General features: G+C 46.9%; 2 protein-coding genes across 18 annotated transcripts in view; both read left to right on the top strand.

The window, feature by feature from the left end:
• The first annotated feature begins 1,098 nt into the window (after positions 1 to 1,098).
• Positions 1,099 to 4,901, top strand: SMKR1 (small lysine rich protein 1). Of its 5 annotated transcripts, XM_075081748.1 has the most exons (4): positions 1,099 to 1,159; positions 1,284 to 1,411; positions 1,833 to 1,892; positions 4,433 to 4,901. In XM_075081748.1, the coding sequence occupies exons 3-4, from the start codon at positions 1,890 to 1,892 to the stop codon at positions 4,634 to 4,636; spliced, it is 207 nt and encodes a 68-aa protein (XP_074937849.1). In that variant the 5' UTR covers positions 1,099 to 1,159; positions 1,284 to 1,411; positions 1,833 to 1,889; the 3' UTR covers positions 4,637 to 4,901. The 5 variants fall into 5 exon arrangements, with proteins under 5 accessions (XP_074937849.1, XP_074937850.1, XP_074937852.1 ...); XM_075081749.1 differs by lacking the exon at positions 1,284 to 1,411 and having other exon boundaries at positions 1,142 to 1,231; XM_075081751.1 differs by lacking the exon at positions 1,284 to 1,411 and having other exon boundaries at positions 1,150 to 1,248.
• A 15,595-nt stretch (positions 4,902 to 20,496) lies between these two features.
• Positions 20,497 to 20,802, top strand: part of NRF1 (nuclear respiratory factor 1) — a 73,561-nt gene continuing 73,255 nt past the window's right edge. For 3 of the 13 annotated variants that reach the window (XM_075081736.1, XM_075081740.1, XM_075081733.1), the window contains exon 1: positions 20,571 to 20,705. The gene's annotated coding sequence lies outside the window, so the exon portion shown is untranslated. Of the gene's footprint in view, positions 20,706 to 20,802 lie in introns of all 13 variants that reach the window. The other 10 variants (XM_075081731.1, XM_075081730.1, XM_075081735.1 and 7 more) reach the window with 8 other exon arrangements.

Below are 20,802 nucleotides of genomic sequence, written 5' to 3'. Positions count from 1 at the left end.
TTAGGAAATCTCGCCAAAATAAAAAACCCTCCAAGCTCCTACCTGTCAAGATTTGGAAGAAGAGCTTTAAAATACGATAAAGTGCATCCTACGGGCTTACGTGCCAGAGAACAGATTTAGAGAGGTTAATGTTTGGGATAAAAATAAATCCATGATCTAGGCAGACTTATTGATGTGTTGGGGTTTGGCAATAGTGTAATTATGAGCTATTTTTTTCTATGAGGTGATTCAGCTCCTACTCATATTTTTCACTAGTGCTTTTTGATTTTTAGCACTTTGCAAGTGAAAGCCTGGTGCTGAGGGACACAGAAGAGACACCTGTCTCCCATACTTTCTCCAAAGTTTTTTTAAAAAAAGGGTATTTAGGAGCATTAGTACCCTGGCTGTGAAAAAAAAACCTGTTCTGTGTAAAAAAGGTGCAGGGCACTGAAATGAACCCTTTGGCTGCCCACTCCTCCCTCCAATCCATCCAGCTCCATCGCTTCCCTGGGTCTTGGACCTCAGCTGAACTTTAGCCACTGTGGGGGGATTTCTTGGAAACATCTGAACTCTATTACGTGTAGTTTTCAGTGCCTGCTGTGCAAAACTGTGGCTCTCAAAGGAGCCAAACCAGAGGCTGTTTTTAAAAATGCTTCTGCTGTAAAGGACGCTGGGTCAGTTGCTGAAACAAAGAGTACCCTGCTGCCATTTTCACACCACAGTATCAGAGAGGGTGAAGGACAGGGCCACATCTTCCCCAGCAGCAGGAGGACGCTGAGGTGTAACATCTCCCAGCCCGAGGCTTTTTGCCCACAAAAACATGACAATTAATAGTCTACCAAACAGCAGCGTTTCCCATAACATTTGACAAGCACAACTTCCGTCCCTCCTCCTCTCAGCTCTAAGTTGTTTGGGTACTTTCCCCTCTCTTTTTGTTTGTGCTTTTGGCAACAGGTGGAATATTCCCCTTTGCGCTTTGTTCCCCTCCGATGGGGGAGGAGGACGGCCGCAGACTCCCCTCAGCCCCAGAAAAGCCTTTCCCGCCCTTTTCCTGAGGCGGCCGTTGACGCCGCCCCCGCCCCTCCGTGCTTTCCCGCCTTCCACTGCGCACGCGTGGGCTGGGTGCCATGGCAACGCGGGGCGGGAGCTAAACCAGGGGAGGCCGCGCCCGGTGGCGGCTGTGAGGGAGAGTTGGGACCGGTAGCAGCGCTACCTAGACCCGTCCCCGTCCAGTGCTCGGGGCCCACCGCAGGTAGAGCGGAGACCCCGGTGGGCAGCCTTTAAGTGTGTGTTTTTATTTGTAGAACGCTGTCTCTCTGTGGGATCCGGTGGCGGGAAAGGCTGTGGAAAACTCGTTGTCTTTTCATGCGGGGGGGTGTGGGCGAAGCTCTCCACAGCTTCGTTTTTTCAGCCGTGCTGTGCAGACAGGGAGGTAAGGTCCTGTCGGTGCCGAGCGGGTGTCCTGGGAGCCGGGACAGGGCTCGGTGGGTGAGGTGGGCCTGTAGCAGTCTGTCGGCAGTGCAGGGAGCTCAGGGCTCGGTGAGTGCCTTCTGCAGGTCCCTGACACCAAGTTGAGGTTCAGGGTTTTCTTTCCCTGTCTAGTCTTGCGTTGTTAGAGGAAAATCTTAAGGGCTTTGCTGAAAAGCTCCGAGTCCTGGAACGTGGCAGTTATTAGATGACTTCACAGGTGGTTCTCTGCAAACAAATGCTTTCAGCTATGACACACCTTGACCTGTTTTTGTAAGGGCTTAACTTTAACTATTTTTTTCTTCTTTTTTCCCTTTAAACTTTAGGGTGGAACGATATCAGTGCTTTGCACAACATGTAACCTGCTGTGTGATTGTGTGTTGCAGGGTCCATCTTCAAGGCTCGATGTGGAGTCCCGCCACTCAGTAACTAAGGACATAGCCATGGTAATACACGTTTGATTCTTCTGAAGAGTTTTAATACCACTTTTTAAGGAAATTGAGTTAAAATCCAAAAAGTTCCTTCCCAAGGCTGCAGGGCATGAACTGACCTGCCCAAATTAACTTTGTGTGCAAGTATGCACCTGATTCTGATCTTTAGCTTTTCTTCTTGTTCTTGGCTACAGGCTGTAAAATTTTGCACACATTCTATAAAGCCTCAAACCTTATTGCTTGTGGGTGAATGAAAATGCTGCACAAACATGGATTTCCCAGTACTTTTGAAGAGCGTTCGGATGTCACGCTGGGCTGCAGTTTAAAAACTCAATCACAAAACTCACATGAGATCAGGGTAGCTAGTCTGATCTGTGCGAGTCCTGCCCCTACATGCCGAAAAAGAACTGTGCTCTGTTCAACATCACATGTCCTTTGGTTGCCTGATAAATCTGTAAGAAATCCCAGGGTCGTCAGCTGGTGTGCCAAGCATTGACTCTGGCGCTGCCGTATGTGTATGTACGTGCACAAGGTGTTACTTCTGACAGCGTTTGCGATGCTGTGCTGTAGCTTGTTAGCTTCCCACACTTTGGGAACCCCTGCTCTAGTCTCAAATGTGTGAGCTGACTGCAGACTGCAGCTTACCAATGCCACCTTTCATGAGAGACAGGAAACGGAAGGCAAGACAGTTGCTGACAATGACTGAGAATATTTAAAGCCTGGAGATCAGAGGTATCCGCTGCAGCAGGACAGCACGAGCAGTGAGGCTGCTCGAGGCAAAAGGCGTTCCCCGGTCTCACTGCAGACATAGACAACAGTTTGCCCTTACCTGTAAGCGCCTTTTTTATTTTGAAAGATCAGCTACAGGCCAAATTCTGACGAGGAATCTAACTGTGCTCACAAAATTCACCAGCAACCCTGCTGGGAGTGTGATTCAGGTGACTGGCTGAAAAAAACGTGACATGAGCACCTGCTCTCTGAAGTGTGCACATTCCAGCACGTGAAGGATTCAACAAATTCTATCCAATTATGGTCTGCAAAAAAGGCTTGTCGCCTTCTCTAACATATGCCTGAGTTCAAGTAGTTTGCAGTCTGCGTGACTGAAGGTTTGGGAAGCAATCTGCTGTCAGCTGCAGCCTGTGGTCTGTGTTTTCTGTCTGTCTTTTTTCCTTCTGTGGATAGTGGTTCTGTGTGTTTTATATAGAACTCTTGACCTTTTTTTCCCCCCCTTTTGCCCATACATATTCCTTCACATTGTGGTCTTGGCTGATTCTGAAGATTGTACTCCTGACTGTGTTCTCATACCTCAGAGCACAAATATTTGTCTCTTTTGCACTTAACAGTACTAAGCTGTAAAGGGACTCTCTAGAATTGATACCACGAAAAATATGCTACATATACTGCCTTCCCCTGGTTTATGCCCAGCAGAGAGTTACATGTGGCCTTTCTGGCTGTACCTGTGCTAATTCTTTCTAATGAAGTGCTTGGATCCATTTAATTGGTGTGCAAAACGAGGCAAATCACAGAAATAGATGGGCAGATGCTTGAAGTGACTCGGTGTGTGCTGAAAGTGCTCTTGGCATTGGACCAGAGGTCAAATACTTTCAGTCACTCATGATGTGTAAATACCCCTGTTCAGCCTTTTCTCTGGGACTAGCTGTCGCTCCATCCTTGGCATTCCTGGGGCACTGCCTGCCTTCTGGCTCCATGTTGCCATCACCATTTTCCTGTCTACACAGCAGCAATGAGAGATCCCTCCGGGTCCCTGACCCCATTTCTGTTGCTCAATACCTGGAGGCAGCGTCTTCCATGCAGACATGCTCCGGGCTTGTTGTGAGGAGTGGCCAGGATGGGTGAGAAAACGATCCAGGGAGTGAATCAGACTCTGGCAAATCCTTCTCAGAGGCAAGAGGCTGGGTGTTCAGGCACCAGTGCTAACCAGTTGGAGTTAACAGGAGTATTTATTTGGCCTGCTCTAGGGTTTGGATGAGTCTTGGCAACACCTCCTTCCTACATACAGAATGGCGGAGCTGCTGCTTAGATTTGTGTTACCGCTAAGGGTATAAGAGCAGCTGTATCACAGAGCCTTGAAAAGGCCACAGCTGTAGAAGGGAGACCTGCTTGTCTGGTTTACGATCCAGAGTCGCAGGCAGACGCACAGTAGTGGATGAACACACCGTGTAGGCTTAGTTTACTTTAGGATTATATCCTAATGCATTAATTTAAAAAATCAGCTGAAAAGAGTTTAGAATTTCCATTGTGCACAAACCTTTTTTAGCCAGAGGCAAGCACAGGGGAACACTAATTAGCCCTGTCTGATGACTTTAAAGGTTCTTACAGCATATAGACCAAATACGGATTTGGTGAAAGTGTATTAATGCTTGTAAGTCCGTACAAAAACCACCACAAAGAACAGGAGTCTGTGGTGAGGGGCTCTGAGCTAATACTGCGAGTCAGGACTAAGATGCAGTAAAACAGCTGTTCCTCTACCCAGAAGTGAGATCATAAAGACGCAGGAGTAACTGAGTGTTTCTATGGTCATTTTCTCTCTGCAGGCGGTTAAAAGTAGCAAACCCAAGCGTGGCAAAGGCAAAAGCTCCAAAAAGAAAGCAAAGAAGATTGTGAAGGAAGCAGATATCCTCAGCCCAGCTGCCATGCTCAACGCTTACTACATCTGCCACAATGCCCCCGCCTTCCTGGAGTTCCGGGGCTTTCCCTGGCCTGGCTCCCCCAAAAAGAAGGGAAAGAAACGAAAGTAAGCGGGTGGCTGGAAAGCAAAGGACTCGGTGAAAACCAAGCTCCCCAGTGAAGAAGGGACTTTTTTGCAGATTAGACTTGTACTGACTCCTCCAGTGGTTAGCTCAAATATTTTGCCATAATCACTCTTCTGTCTGTACAAAGACACTTTTATTATAGGTCAAGCCTAGAGTGACAAATGGTAAGTGACACTGTGCCATTGTAATTTCAGCTGTGGCCCATCGCCCTCCGGTTCTCTCTGTAATAAAGCATCACATCTCAGCAGTCCTTCAGGGGTTGTAGTGGGGTTCGCTTTACCCATGCTGTTGCCGTTCTTTTACGGATCAGACACCAACAGCGTTGGTGTGCCTTTAGCCAGTGCTGGTGGAAACTTGAGCTTAGAAAGCAGATACCATGGTAAGACTGATGGTGTTAAGTATGATTTCTATAACATCGGTTTATCTGTGTGAGAGTCACCCAGCGCTCCCTCTCTGGGTCAACAGAGCCATGACATGCCATCGTCGTATCTGGGTGATTTATCTCGTTCTGAAGGAAATGGCTACATCTGGTCAGACAAGCAGTACTGGAAACTCCAGCGAATGTACCACCAGCTCTCGTTTGAAAGAAAATCTGGAAAGGAGGAAATTTCATTCCTTCGATTGAAAACCTGGAGATCTATCTTAGATGTTGCAAATGATGCTGTGTTACACACTCAGAGGTGATGATGAACCCCCCTTACAGTAATGTTTTAGTCCAAACATCCTGGCTAGAGACCACAAGCTTTGTGTTACAGGTCAGAGTTGTTTCATTCTATTTTCTCTACGTGTGTGTAACACAGCCCTTGGAAAACTGAAGCAGCATGTCAGGCAAAGCTGTACATCTCTCCCAGATTCTTAAACTGACTGGAGGGATGCAGTAGGGTGACTGGGAGGGGTGAGGGTGTGTCCTGAACTGGTGCAGGCTGCAGAGAGATGGGCAGGAACACAAAAGGGCTGGAATCTTGGAGAAGGAGTTGGGAAAAGAATCTGCAATGGGCTAGAGCTACTGTAAGGGGAGTTTCTCTAGGATACCTGAGGGACTCTGAGCATGCAAGACTGCTTGCTCTACACCAAGCGGCACTGACATGCACAGGAAGTATCACATCAGAATTTCACTTGGTTTCTCAAGGCTGAAAATCTGCAGTGCCAATCTGGCAGAGCAGCACGCTGGCTCTCAAGGCTGTTTTTGATTGTAAGTCAATCAGGAGGTGCAGCACCTTTCTGACTTCCAGGTAACTTTATGTGATGGATAACAGAATGGTCTATTATAATGTTATCAGCCCAAGCCCATAAAGGCCTGTAAAGCCTTTTGCTATTTCTCCAGCTTAGAATGTTCCCTCTACAAAGAGGTCTTGACCAGGTAAAATCATATTTTTGTGGCATTGCTTGTAGGCCAGCTGCTGTTACGTAGGCTGGCTACTGCACTATTCCACTGAATTTGTTTCATCTGCATGTCAAGAAAATCGTGGTGGGTATCCTGCTTCCTTGCTAATTAGTCCACAGCTGGCATGTTCTGCTGAATCAGAGATGTGGTTTGCAGTACCAGTTTGTTCAACGTGTGCATCAACATGTCTTCCTCAGCTTTTACTCATGTTGTCGCTTCCCCATCACCCACCAGGAAGTCTGTTCACGGCATATATTTGCAACTATTTCCTCCAGTATCAGCGTCCTAAAGCAAGAGTTCTCTTACAACCTCTGTATTTAGCATCTGGAGCTAAACGTTTAAAGAAATATATTTTTTAAAATATTCCTTTTTGTATGATATATTGACTACACTGAGCTTTAAGGGGCAGATGTTTCCAAGCACTGAGGTAGGAACTTCTCAACATCATGGGGCAGCCCCCACCATCACTGTCAGTTTGCAGAAGCTGAGGAGCAGTGCAGTCTCTTGCCAAGATGAAGAGCCCAGTTTAACACCAATTGCATGCAGAGCAGATGTTCGGGGAAGGAACTTCCTTCTGGGCAACTTATTCTCCAGCTACGTATCGCAGCATTGTGCGCTGTTTCCTCGGAAGCAGCTGTTATCTGACCAGCACGGGAGACAGCGTGCCACACAAGACAGGCAAGTGGTCTGATCTGATGCGACGGTTAAAAAGGAAGCTATTTTTACATCTGGGATAGATGAAAGCTACAATGATTTAAAGACTACAAAGCAAAGTTTTAGTATGCAAAAATTACTGGAACAAATAGTGAAATATCATTCTATGTTTTCTTTTTAAAAAAAAAAAAAGTCTGATTTCTGCATGATGCAGTTGAGCACAGCAGATGGTGACCAGCGAAGTGCAAAGGACAAAGACTCTGCTTTCTAGTGTATCTGAAAAGTTGCCATTCATTTCTTTGACAACAGATGAGAAAACCCTTCCAACCATCCCAAACTGAAAAATGAAACACACTTTTCCCCCTTTTTCCCTCTCTCACACCTTGATCCATCTCAATTTTGCCTGTAATTCAGGCTCCCCTGTGGTTAATAAAGACCAACAGACACCTCTACAGAAAAGTTTGGACTTCAAATGGCTCGGATTTTCTATTTGAACGTGTTGCTTCAGAATGCCGCAGGCTGTGCTGCTGACTTCTGAGGGAAAGTCTTTGGCTCAGGTGGACGTGACTTGACAGGGAGTCTGCGCTGCTGCGGGATGACACTTGCGGATATTTCTGTTTTATCACAACCTGTAATAGCTTGAGTCTGTGACAGGCTTTTCTTCCTGCTGAGGTGCAGAACTTGTAAGCCAAATTTATGATTAATAAATCCTCAAATCTGCAAAGAACTTTTTAAGGGGAAACCGAAAGCTGGAGAGGCCCTTTGCTTTTTGGGCTCAGTGCAAGGGAACTTTGCAGTGTTACATGTGTCATCTCTTGCAGGGAGTTACATTTTTCTAGTATTAGGGCTTCCTTCGTCTTCTTGCTGTTGCTGAGCTCTCACGCAGAATGTGCTGCTTTGGGTACGCAAGGTTAACGTTTCCTACAGGAAGTTGTACACCAAAGCCCCTCTGTTAAAAATACACTGGATGTTGATATGTGTGTTTGTCGGTGGGGAGGGGAGAGTCACGGGACTGTTATGTGATGTGAGTGATGGCTATATATATATAAAAAGTTTAAAAAAAGATATTCACCATACTTGGTACTAGAATATTTCAAGGTGTATGTGAGCAGCTTCCCTCTTTACTCTTTCCTTCAATTGGCGTTTCTGTATTGCCTGGTACCTCCTAGCACGTTATTTCCACATTATGAAAAAAGCATTGTGGATCCTCAGGATACATAAGAAAGGCTTGAGAAGTGGCACGTATCCTTTTGTCTCATTTCTCATTTTAAGAAATGTCCTGGCTGTTATTTCCCATCTTCAGGGGAGGACAGCTGAGGAGTCTTTTGCTCACAAATGGTATCTCCATAATGAAGAGGTCACTAGGGTGAATTTTTAAAGAAAAACTTTCATCCAAAAGGCGTATTCGACATTGGCACTAAATAGTGTCAGCAGAAGTAAATAAAGTTTTCAGCAGCTTAACTCCTGTCTCCTTTGCTCATTTTTCACTGTCTTGGTTCCCTGCTGCCATTTCAGATGTCTTCCAGGAACAAAGAGAGTCCCAATGTTACCGTCTTTTTTGTAAGCCTTTCTCTTTCAAGCTTTCTGTATGTGATAAAAAAGGCACAAGTAATTTTTCTTCTCTCTTTTGCTAGTAATTGTTGTACAAAAGACCAGGAGGAACAAAAGATTAGAACTTACAGAAATGGTTGCTGTCTCAGATGTGCTGCCTCGGTACCGTAACACCTGCAAGTATTGATGTCTTCCATTTCAAATACTGGGATTATTTTTCTTGCATCTTAGTGCGTTATCCACTACATAATTATCCAGTTACTGGTAATTTTCTGGAGATATTCAGTGAATTCAGGAGTCCTGCTTCTTGCAGATGCTTTTGATGTCCCCTTAGAGGAAGCTTCTAGGGCCTTTGCTCTCCAACAGCCTCAGACCATAGGTTAGTCGTAAGAGAATCCTGGGGACAAAATACCTTCTTCCTTCACTTTTTTTTCGTTTAAGCTGCACAGAATTTTGTTAAAGGTAAGAAATATTTAGTTCTTTTAAAATAAAATATAGTCCTTTAAGTCTGCAGTGTTGCTTCAAGGTTATTCAGGAGAACAACCAAAGGGATTTCCTTTATTTAGTGTTAAGGTCTGATACATTCACAACTAAGCTAAAGTAAACCAAGTGTGAAATCTTTTTTTTACGCAAAAGACTGCCTTAGTATCCGCATTTCTCCCACTTGTCTTCTAGCTGTAACTGGCACTAAAAGAGAGAAAAATCTAGGAAAAATGAGGAAAATATTTAATGCAACACATGGTTACAACAGCTTCCTTGGAATGGCTGTGATTGTATGCCATGAAGGGAGTAGTTTGGTGGAAATTCTTGCACCAAATGCTTTAGAAGTTCACCTGCAATTACTGCTGAATGTTAGAATATTTTTAATAGCTGGAATTGTGAGTGATAGGCCAAGTGCTCTTACAATCTAAAAGGAAGCCCTTCTTTAATGTTAGCAGGTAGACTGGAGTACACGGATTATATGAAGAAAGCAAAAATACTTAATGTTGTTTAGTGCAAGTTGAAAATTATATTTAACTTCAGAAAATCTTTTTCTCTCTCAGGGTGATTCAAATAGGTCACACATCTCTTGGAGGCACTTTTTCCACATAGGAAGTGCTCGTTCTGGGAAGATACAAAGATAGCCGGTCTGGGAGAAGAGTTTTCCACACGTAGAGAGGTTAAACCAGAAGTTACAAAACAGATGTTTCAATTATGGTTGTATTGGTTAAGCTATTAGTTACAATAATTATTGCAGCTGGGTTTTTCCTGAGTTTAATCAGTGGCGATATGCGGTTGGACTAGATGTTCCCTGGGGTTCCTTCCAACCTGTGATTCTGTGATGGTCAATACACTGGAAAGAGACTTTAAACATGGGTCAACTCACCTTGCTTTGCATGTCTATAGCATAGCAGCTCTGCCTGTGCTGGTCATGCTGGGATCTCCTTATAGATAAAAGGAGATGGGAAACAGGCATGCGAGGCATGACCGCTTCTGGACCAAAAAGTCTGATGTTTCTTTTTCACGTTTATGGTGAACTACTCCTTTCTTAAAGTGTTTAATTCATGGAAAAAATATTTTACTATGACTTTTTTTGACCTCTCTTTGTCTGAAAAAGACATTTGTAGAATAAATCCACCCCCAAATCCTCATCCGATCTGATGGATGTACTACCATACTACATGAGTGCAGGTCTTAAGAGGAGCGGTTGAGGGAGCTGAGGGGGTTTAGGGGCTGGAGTGAGGGGGGGTTGGTCTCTGCTCCCAAGTCACCAGTGACGGGACGAGAGGAAACGGCCTCAAGCTGCGTCAGGGGAGGTTTAGGTTGGAGATGAGGGAAAATGTCTTCCCTGCCAGAGGGGTCAGGCCCTGGCACAGGCTGCCCAGAGAGGTGGGGGAGTCACCAACCCTGGGGGGGTTCAAACACCGTGCGGATGTGGCACTTGGGAACACGGTTAGGAGGCCTGGGGGTGTTGGGTTGGTGGTTGGACTTGGTGATCCTAGAGGTACTTTTCCAACCTTAATGATTCTATGATTCCATGATTCTATGACATAGCACTCTGCCTGTTGAACACACAGTTACAGCTACTTGGGTTGCTCATTGCATAGCAGGAATGATCTGGATCCCTTCCTGTTTACACAAAATGTCTGTGATAGCTTCCGTGGGTTTCTTTTCATGGCATTGTTCAAACAAGTGATATGTAGATTGATCGACCTTTTTGAAACCATAATATGTTTATGTATGGAGAGAATTTCTGTTCTGTGACCTTTGCTTTTGATGATTCTGGGAGCTTCCCATCCTGGATTTAATGTATCCTTCGCTAGAGTTGGTTGTGGAGGAGCTTTCGTGTATAAGATGGATTTTTTTTTTCACCAGGGAAAGGGAGGGGCCTGCTGAGGATATCTGTTTCTTGTCTGTAGAGTTTGATTGGGTTGTAAACAGATTTTGTCAAGCCCCTAAGACAGCAGAAGTGCAGGCTGGATCCTGAGTGATGTAGATGAATGATGTCATGTTCCTAGTTTTCTTAATTTGACCTTTCTATGGAAACTGAAACATCAGTTGCTTTGTAAAAGAGCTTCTTAAGGAGAGTTATAGTTGGTTTAAAGCTTCTGACGTGACTTGCAATCTGCTGATTGGCAACAACCCAATGCTTGAAGAAATGAAGGGAAGAAAATGCCAACCCTTATGAAATCACTGCTTTTTCTAATACTATTGATAGTATTGCCTCCTCTAGTGATGTCAGTTTTGTAATCTCACCTTGTACTTCAGTTCTTCAAGGTAAGTAATGTTTTATTTATTATGTAAAGCTGAAGCGCCCAGACCTGGTGACACAGGCATCTCCTGCGCAGTGTATCAGAGCTTTCTAAGCATGAGGCGCTTTGTCTTATTCCAGTACTAACCGTTGAGCTTGCCATGGTGTCAGAGTCATCTCAAATGATATGGCCTGAAATGGCATCCCTGAAAGCAAGAGTCCCTCTTCTGTCACCTGTTGTTTTGGCTCCTGAGATACTTTATCCAGGAAGACTGGCAGCTTCTGAAAATAGATATAATGTTTTGGGAGTACCTGATAATTATAGCTTGCCCTCAGGGAACCATCCAAGGAGTAGGTCTGTTTTCTTAGAAGTGTACACGCTTTTATTGATTCCTCATCCTTTTCCATTGTCTTATGCATGTGGCTTGCATAATTTCTGTTGCCATCACCAGAAAGCAGATAGCAGAATAGGAAACATTTCAAGCCCTTTCACTGGCAGTTGATACTTTGCTTTTCTTGCCTAGAACCACAGTTAGGGTCTGTCGCAATGCTTTGGCAGACCTTAAAAGGTCTTCACAAACTGGCACTGCAAGCTTACTTGGAAGAGGAGATAAAAGTAGTTTTAACAGTTTGTGAGATTTCAGACAGGCGACCTCCTGGGGGTGTCTTTGGTGAGCTTCTCAGTGCCTCTTGCAGTGTCCCAGGGTCGTTCGGCTCTCAGGCAGCTCCAGGACGTTCCCATGCCTACATGTGGCAGAGCTGTGCTAGTCCTGACCTTACCAGTAGTCATAACCCACCGTTCATCACTGTCTACAATGTTCTTTCATTAAGTGAGGATTGTTACATCTCCTTTCTCTTAAAACTCTTTCCATTCAGCTCTTTAGGGTAAGACAGTGCACTACTTTCAGCCTTTCATTCCTATGTCACATTTTTTAAACCTGTTATTCTTGTTGCTTTCCTCCATGCTTTGCAACGCAACTGCTTCATCAGCACAAGGTGACAATTAATGTGCAGCTTTTCTTCTCACATGTTGCTACACAAGTCATAGAACTGAGGCTCATGCGATTAATCTCCCCTAAATCTAAACATCTGCATCAATGCCTGGACTAGTCATCTAGATTCTTTAGTTCATACGGTAAACGATGCAATTCTCTGATTAAATGTATGCAGAGGCTTAAAGCAGCTCAGAGTGTCTTGTTCAGGTACAGGATCCCACATCTAGTAAGATCCATCCCACTCTCTGTGATAGACAAGATTTTACTGAAAAAAACAATTGCAAGTTTAGTATGGATACAGAAATGTAAGCTCTTCACAAAGTGATGAGTCCAGGGAAATCGATACGGCCATGGCTGGGGGACCCTAAGGCGTCTGGGCTAGAGGCCATAAAAACAAGTATAAAAACACTTGAAAACTTCTGTGACTGTGGATGATGAGGGTAAAATTGTGTGAGATATTCTCTCTGTCTAATCTTCTGTTAAAAGGAAACCACCCGGCACCTTTTGGGCATCCCTGTTCAGGCAACAAAAATACCTCCTGACTTCAGCACAGTGGTTGTCTGAGACACAGAAGAGTGGAGCAGAGCTAGACAGTTCCTTGGAGAGGAAGTGCAGTTGTCTTGAGCTTATCGCTCCTGCACAGTTGTAAACTCAGCCCTGCTCGCTCTTGCTAATAATAGCCAAGTGTAATAGTGTTCAGACGGCTAGCCCAGCCAGGAGAAAATCGCCTTGCCTGTTACGCAGTTGAGGCGAAATTGCCTTGAGTAATGAATATTGAGAGAATTGAGAATAGAGAGAAAGAGAAAATTGAGAGACTATCCAACTCGGTGTATCAGTCTTCAGTGACTGCTCGGGGAATTTATTTCCCTAAGAAAAGCAGATTGGACCTGAAGAAGTCTCTCACAGCCCTGCATGAAAGGCATTGCAGCAGCACGTTATTTGGAAGCACTGTATGCTACAGTCTGCGTTAGGAAGACGGCAGCTGGTCTAAGGAGGTGTCACCCTGGGGCTGGGCTCCCAAGCTCGCCGGAGCAGTGCTGGCCACAGCCGCCTCTGCCAGTTCATCCCACAGTCAAGGACAGGGATTATCATGTACTCCAGCAGCAGCGCAGTGCTGGTACAGGACAAGCCTCAGCATGGAAGTTAGATACTCAAGTCAGGCGACACCCTGTCCTAAGAAGTGATTAAAAAACCCAAGATCTTCACCACTGTGTTTGAAAATAAGCTTCATGCAAAATCTGGGGACGGGAGAGGAAAGTTTTCCTGCCAACAAGCTCCCAGCTCATTTCTTCCTTTTTTACAGTCTCATCTTTTTCTCCCCATTAACCGTTTTTGCTGTAAAATGTACTGTAGTTTGGTGCTGAGCTGCAAGGAACATCGCAACGGGCACTGAAAAGCTATACATAATAGCCTAAGTGGGCTCTTACGTGCCATTGTCTCTCTGTAGTTGTTGCTGTTACTGCTGTTTCAGAGAGATGAGAGAATGGCACTCGTCCAGCACTGCTGTCTTTTATTTCTAAATACTCTGGGTACTGGCAGAATAGAAACAATTAATCGCTACTTATGAGAAGCAGTGAAGAGGCTGGCTGCTGTGGGGCAAGCCCAAAATCCAGGCAGCTTTTGGTGACTGGTTGCTGCAGAAGAGGAACCGCAAGTAAAGCTGCTGTCCCCAAGAGATGTCACCTGTCGCTGGTGATGCTGCACATTCAGCCCTCATTTTGTTGTATAATCATATGCCAAAACAAGGGTCTCAGCCCCGATCTTGGGTATCTAGATCTTCACACCATGCAACCCGTCTCCCCACTGATGAGAGAATTGAGGTCTCCAGAGCCTGTAGCACAGACCCCTTTTCTGCTGTAACCCTCCCTGCTCCTAAGGGAAACTGAGGCTCAAGGCTGCCCCAGAGCACTGCTGGTCCAGGTGAGTATCCAAAACAGAACTTCAAAAATAGGCAGCACAAACCTAAAATAATTTATTATGGTCCAAGGAAACAAATCTTGAAATTAACTGCTGACTGCCCAACTGCCTTTGATATTAGGGATTTTCACTGGTGCAATTATGAGTGTGAGCTGGCTGTGGGTGGTGATGCCAAAGAACTATAAAAAAGTGTAAGCTCTGCAGTTAGAGTTATAGCATCATAGCCCAGCATGGCCATACTGGGCACTCTGGTCTTGAGATGGCGCTTGTGACGCTGAACCTGAAATAGAGAAAACAGCTCTGGACCTGTCTTTTTCATAGAGCTACTGGCAATCTGGGAAAGAGACCAAATATGTTAAATAAGAAGCAGCCTGGAGAACTGGAATTATGTGGGAAAATGCTTCCTTCTCTCACTAATACCTGGCAAAGCTAATCACACATTATCTACAGCCTCTTCACTGTCCCACGTTGCGCTGTAACACAGGACAATTTTAGATGCTTACCATACTCTGCGCAGAAAAATGGCAAGCTCAGTGTTTGGTGGACAACAAGCTGACCATGGTGGACAACAAGCTGACTATGAGCCAACAATGTGCCCTTGTGGCCAAGAAAGCCAACGGTGCCCTGGGGTGCATGAAAAGGAGTGTGGCCAGCAGGTCGAGGGAGGGTATCCTCCCCCTCTACTCTGCCCTAGTGAGACCATGTTTGGAGTACTGTGTCCAGTTTTGGGCCCCCCTGTTTAAGAAGGATGTGGAACTGCTTGAGCAAGTCCAGCGCAGAGCTACCAAGGTGATCAGGGGACTGGAGCATCTCCCTTGTGAGGAAAGGCTGGGAGACCCAGGTTTGTTCAGCCTGGAGAAGACTGTGGGGGGATTTCATAAATACCTATAAATATCTAAAGGGTGGGTGTCAGGATGATGGGACTAGGCTCTTTTCAATAGTGCCCAATGACAGAACAAGGGGCAATGGGCTCAAGTTGGAACACAGGAAGTTATAGAATCATAGAATCGTTAAGGTTGGAAAAGACCCTTAAGATCATTGAGTCCAACCGCTAACTGATCACTGCCAACTCCACCACTAAACCATATCCTCAAGCACCACATCTGCCCTACTTTTAAATACCCCCAGGGATGGAGACTCCACCATCTCCCTGGGCAGCCTGTTCCAATGCCTGACTACCCTTTCGGTGAAGAAGTTTTTCCTAATATCCAACCTAAACTTCCCCTGGCGCAGCTTGAGGCCGTTTCCTCTTGTCCTATCGCTTGTTACTAGGGAGAAGAGACCGACCCCCGCCTCGCTACAGCCTCCTTTCAGGCAGCTGTAGAGAACGATAAGGTCTCCCCTCAGCCTCCTCTTGGCCAGACTAAACCACCCCAGTTCCCTCAGCCGCTCCTCATAAGACTTGTTCTCTAGACCCTTCACCAACTTCATTGCCCTTCTCTGGACACACTCCAGCACCTCGATGTCCTTCTTGTCCTGAGGGGCCCAAACCTGAGCCCAGCATTCAAGGTGTGGCCTCACCAGTGCTGAGTACAGGGGCACTATCACCTCCCTGCTCCTGCTGGCCACACTATTCCTGATACACCTCAATATGAGAAGAAAAAAACCTTTGCTGTGCGGATGCCAGAGCAGGGGCACAGGCTGCCCAGAGAGGCTGTGGGGTCCCTTCCCTGGAGACATTCACCCCCCGCCTGGACGCGGTCCTGTGCCCCTGCTCTGGGGGTGCCTGCTCCAGCAGGGGGTGGGACGGGGTGAGCTCCAGAGGTCCCATTCTGGGATTCTGTTTGCAGAACTTGACCAAACTGTATTTAAACAGAATGAGTGAAAATAAGCTGAAAATATCTGAGGAGTGTCCACAAAGGTGGAGAACTAGGTGTAAGGGTCTAAATTGAAGTTGAGGGATATTCAGGTGAAAGACCAGACATCTCCATTTGCAGAGCCCTGACAGGCTCTGGGGGATGCTGCAGGAATATGCTATCCTACCAGTAGCAGCAATCCCGAATGATTGCACCTGTGTAGAGCTTGGTGACTACACCAACTCTAACAGAGCTTTTCATCACAGAAATCCTCCCAAAACTCAGACTCAGCTTTGGTCTAACCTGGCTCCAGAGAAGCTGTGGCAGCCAGAGCCCAATCAAGGCTACATACAACACACTCATTGCACTATCAACATTCTCCCTAGAGTAATGAAAACCAGCCCGGCTCTTTATGAACCGTGCAAATCCGGTTTATTGCACATTACCAAACAATTACTGTTGCAAAGACTCACATTAAAGGAAAGCAACGGATGCATTTTTTTTTTAATCTGAAAGAAAGGGAGAGAAGGAAAAGACCAAGCAGCTGCGTCTGTAGTCTTCCCCTTCAGTCTGTACTGTGAATGTTTAAAAACTGCTCAGTTAGTTCTGCTAAATCATCAGGGTGTTTTGTTTACAGCATAGTGGGTGAATCAGTTACTTTTCTCTTCTATGGGCTTAAGACGAGAATAAAAACTCCATATGAAAGAAAAAGATACCCATCCATTTCTCTCCCCTGATGATACAAGATGCCTAGCGGCTGGGATTCCACCTCTTCCCTTGCTTGCAAGCATGGGCAGCAGATGTTTTAACTCTGAGGCAGCTAAGATGTTTTGTGGCAATCAGACCCTGAAGAGAATTGCTGCCAGGAACGTGTCTTCCGCTGCATGACCACGTGCAGCTCCTTCATCTTCAGCATGCCAGAGATCAGCCTTACCATAAAAACCCAGGAAGGTAACAGATTCTTGTTTGTTGTTAATGTCTGTTGTCATAAAGTAAGCATGAGTTGGTGTGTTCAGGAAGAGCCAAAGCTACACCTGTGTCTCTGAAACACTTTTTGAAGAAATCTCCCTCCTGCCCACATTGGCTTAGCTGACAGGAGCAATGTTTGACCTGGTCTCTGAGACAGGCTAAACACACCAGCAAGGGCATGAGTCTCATCCCCTTACAAAAACATAATCTCTGTTTGTGGCCCCTATAAATCAGTAGTACTTTTTCACACTTGCAATGTTCTGGTTGTAACGCAGCCACACTCCTGCAGAAGAGAAGTCTTCACTGGAGCTAGGGCTCTTCCCCTAGGGCTCTTATTTGTGTGTGGACCCTACCGTGGCACCTGAAAACACACAAAATCTGTGACCCAAGGCCGGTGGCGCTTTCAGGCCAGGCCTGCCCGAGGTTGTTGGCCAAAGCTCAAAAGCTTTACCCTGCTGGTAATAACCCACCCGTGTTACAGAGCAGAGCCAGCTAATTGGCCCAGGCACTCCCATTCCCCTTACGCTTTCCTGTGCAACCTTTCCTAGGCAATCCTTCCTTGTTACTCATCTGTTTTCTTGTTCTGTCCCTGAAGTCACTAACCAAAGAAAAGGTGATCTGCTAAAACAGCCTGTATACAGCCTTTTGACCTCTCTCCCGCAGCCTCACAGCACCTGAGCCAACACATCCAGCTGGTAACTTGCTAACAATGTCCTCACATTATCCCTTCCACATTTTCTCTTCCCAGACCCAGGATGTGGACAGGTAAACCTTTCCAGGCCTGCCCTGTCACCAGAGCTCTCCTTCCCCACTGTACATCACTCTTCCCCACCCCGTATTTCCCTGAATGCTGGATACAGCATGTCCTAACCAGCCCCTGGCATTCCCATGGGTGTGCAAGCCAGGCTCCCTACCCTTCTGCTGGCCAAATGTATGTTTTATACTCACAATTAAGTCTTTTCTCAAACCTTTACATGTCTACAACACAGCGCAGTCATGAGAACGTGGAAAGACAAATGCTAATGCTCAGTTTTTCAAAGAGAAAGAGTTAGTTTGTTCATCTCTGAAGGACCTTTCTGGTACATCCCAAATGAATGTCCATGCTGTTCCCTGTCAAGGGGCTTTGGTCCTGTGTGCATTCTTTTCACACAACTAAGAGCCCTTTGAGAGGACTGGAAGAAAAGTATGTGTGCCAGCTGCAAGCCCAGCATGCTCAACAGCCATTGACTCATAAACGTGCACTTTCATAAGCCCGTGGTTTGATCTGTCCATTCCAAACCAGTTAGCAACATGTGGCTTTGAAAAAATGCACCTGGATGGGACCCCGAGACGTCATGCCATCCATCCCTCTCCCTGAGGCAGGAGCAACTCTACCTACAGCATTCCATGAGCAGTATTTTGTTTAACCTGTTCTTAAAACCTCCAGTGGGGGAGACTTCGGAGTGTTCCAAAGCTCATCCAGTATTATCACATCCTACCATTATGAAATTTTATTGGTGGCTCATCTAAATCTACCTTACTGTGATGTACGTGGAAGCAACCTTCCTCCTGCGGAGATTCTAGGTCACTGTGGGTTATACCAGGCCTGTTGGGTGGCACAGTCCCAGGTCTCGGCGCTCATGGCCCTGCTCCAAACCTGTTGATTAGTAAAAGGGAGTTCCACTGCTGTTACAGTCCACATCAGCTGCCTCCACGTGTCTGCCTGCACTGGCAAGGCACTCCCTCGTATTCCCGGAGCAGCATGCCCCAGCCAAAACACCTTCGTGGCTCTGCAGCAAAAGTTACGTTCATCTCAGCAACTGGTGTAAGTCATCATTTAGCCCGGATCCATGTGCCTACGGGAGGCCAATGACAGAAATCCAGAGAATCCAAAACTCAAAGTGCCGGAGTCTACGGGCTAAGACAACATTCACACGAAAAGCAGAGGTGTTATTTTCCCCACAACGTGCTGTGAGAGCATGGATGTAGTAGCAAAGATCCCCCCAAAATGCAGGGGCACTACAGAAGTGACAACTGGAGCGTGACTCTGCAGAGTGGACTGTCGATCCCAAGCTGACCTGATGCGCAGGCCAATTGCCTCAGATGGCTCTGCAGACAAGGCATGCCAGTTAGCGTTTGTTTTCCATACCGTGCTTTCCTTGCTTCTTCAGATGGGTATAGTATGGTCATCGCTTCCTGCCCTAAGAAGTCATCTACTGTTGCTTTATTCTATTTGAAAATAGACAAAATTGGTAGCTGTGCTTCATTCCACCAATTAGATGAAGTTATTTCTGTATTTTCTGTACTTGCCTATCAGCAAATTTGCAGAGTGCTGTGAGCTGGCAGGTACGTAGGACACATTCCCTTTCACAGGGACTGGTACTGCATGCTTCAAGGGAACTTGTAAAATCCCAGTATTAGTATAATGACAAAAAATTTATCATTTTTAGTACAACATACCCATGGAAGAGGTTTCTACTAGGCACAGATGGTAGGCTGATGTCCTGAAATGAAACAAATCACATACATTTTACGCCAACAAAAATAAAATTATGGTTACTCTAATACAAATGTCTACTGAATTTTTGATCCGCCAGATCTTTAGCACACAGTGCATAATAAATATATAAGATTCTTAATGAAGGAATATTACTGAAAGTATTTTGCTTTCCTGGCTGCTCTTAATCAGCTTCTGTTCTCTTCTCCTAGTACCTGTTCTCATTGTATTTTCCATGTCATTCTTTGGGTGTGGGGAAAACAAATTTGACAGCCTCACTGCGTCAGATATCAAGTCCCATCTTAAGACTCCCTCTTACAAAACACAGATTAACATCCCTTTGTATTATTTCCATCATCTCCTTTTCCCTGTGTTTTAAATCTTCCTCCTTTCTATTTCAGGTTCCTACTGAAACCCCAGGCTGCCTGGGGACGGGCAGCCTTCGAAAGTGAACACCTTACCCCAAAACAAGGCTAATAGATGTGTCCAAGCCCTAATACGATAATACAAAAAAATCATTATATTCCAAATACCGGGAAGGGTATTTGGCAGGGCTAAAGCTGAGTTCAGTTCATCGACAGCACGAGGCAGTAGTAGAAACGAGAGGCTTTGTGGAGTATGTTCGTCTTCAGGGCAGAAAGCAGGCAGTCGGGTCTGCTAACGATCTCACCACCATTTTCTTATGTGCACAAGGGACGCCCGTCCCCTTGGCATGAGACCAAGCTGCTTTTCGGAGGAGCTCCGGTGCAGGAGCCACAGCTGCTTCGAGCCGGCAGCCCTCGCCAGGAGTGGGCAAAGATTTACAGCTACAAACAGATGGCCTCTCACACACCCCGCCGGCCTCCGATGTGTTATTTTTATTTTTTTTTTTTTTTAAACACAGATTACCTCAGCAGTACGGTTTCTCCTACCCCAAAACCACCACAGTGGTACGTGGCGGCGTGCAGGGCGGGAAAGCTGTGGCCCAGCACCAGCAGGCTGGGATAGTTTTAAGCAGGTTTTTTCCACAGAAAAACGCGATTGAGACCGCAGCCCGCTCGGCTGAGGCGCCAGGTCCAGTGCAGCCCAGGCTGGGTCCCCCCCGCCTCCTCAGGGCTCTCCCCGACGCCCCCTCGCACCTCCCCGCTGAGGGGAAGAACGGGTGCGACCTCCCCAAGATGGCGCCGACACCCCCCCCACCCGCCATCGCCCCCCTTCCGTGCCCCTCCACGGGGGAGAGGCACAGGCGACCTCCCCAACATGGCGGCGCCGCCCACCCGCTCCCCCCTCTCCTCCTCCGCCACCGCCTCCCTCGCCCCTCCGCCGCCCCGACCTCCCGCACATGGCGCCGCCTCGCCCTCCCCATCATGGCGGCGGCGCCGGGCTATGACGCCATACGTCCTCCTCCTCCCCCCCCTCTCTCCCTCTCCCACTCGGCCTCCTCCCGCCGCCGCCGCCGCCGCCGGTCCCCGCCTCTCCCGCTCGCCATTGCGGCGGCTCAGGGCGAGCCGCGCCGCGTCCCCCGCTCGCCTCCCTCCCACCGCGGCCGCCGCCCGGCAGAGGCTCCACGGCGCAGGCCCGCCGCAGCGCAGCCGCTCTGAGGTGAGTGTCCTACCGCGCAATCTCCCAGCTCCTCCAGCCCCGGCGCAGCCGCAGCAACGCGGGGGCCCCCGCCGGCCGCCCAGGCACCCCCGGCTCT

The sequence above is a fragment of the Phalacrocorax aristotelis genome, chromosome 1, assembly GCF_949628215.1.
Source record: "Phalacrocorax aristotelis chromosome 1, bGulAri2.1, whole genome shotgun sequence".
NCBI lineage: Eukaryota > Metazoa > Chordata > Aves > Suliformes > Phalacrocoracidae > Phalacrocorax > Phalacrocorax aristotelis.
The sequence above is the reverse complement of the archived record's forward strand: the minus strand, read 5'-3'. Positions and strand labels throughout refer to the sequence as shown.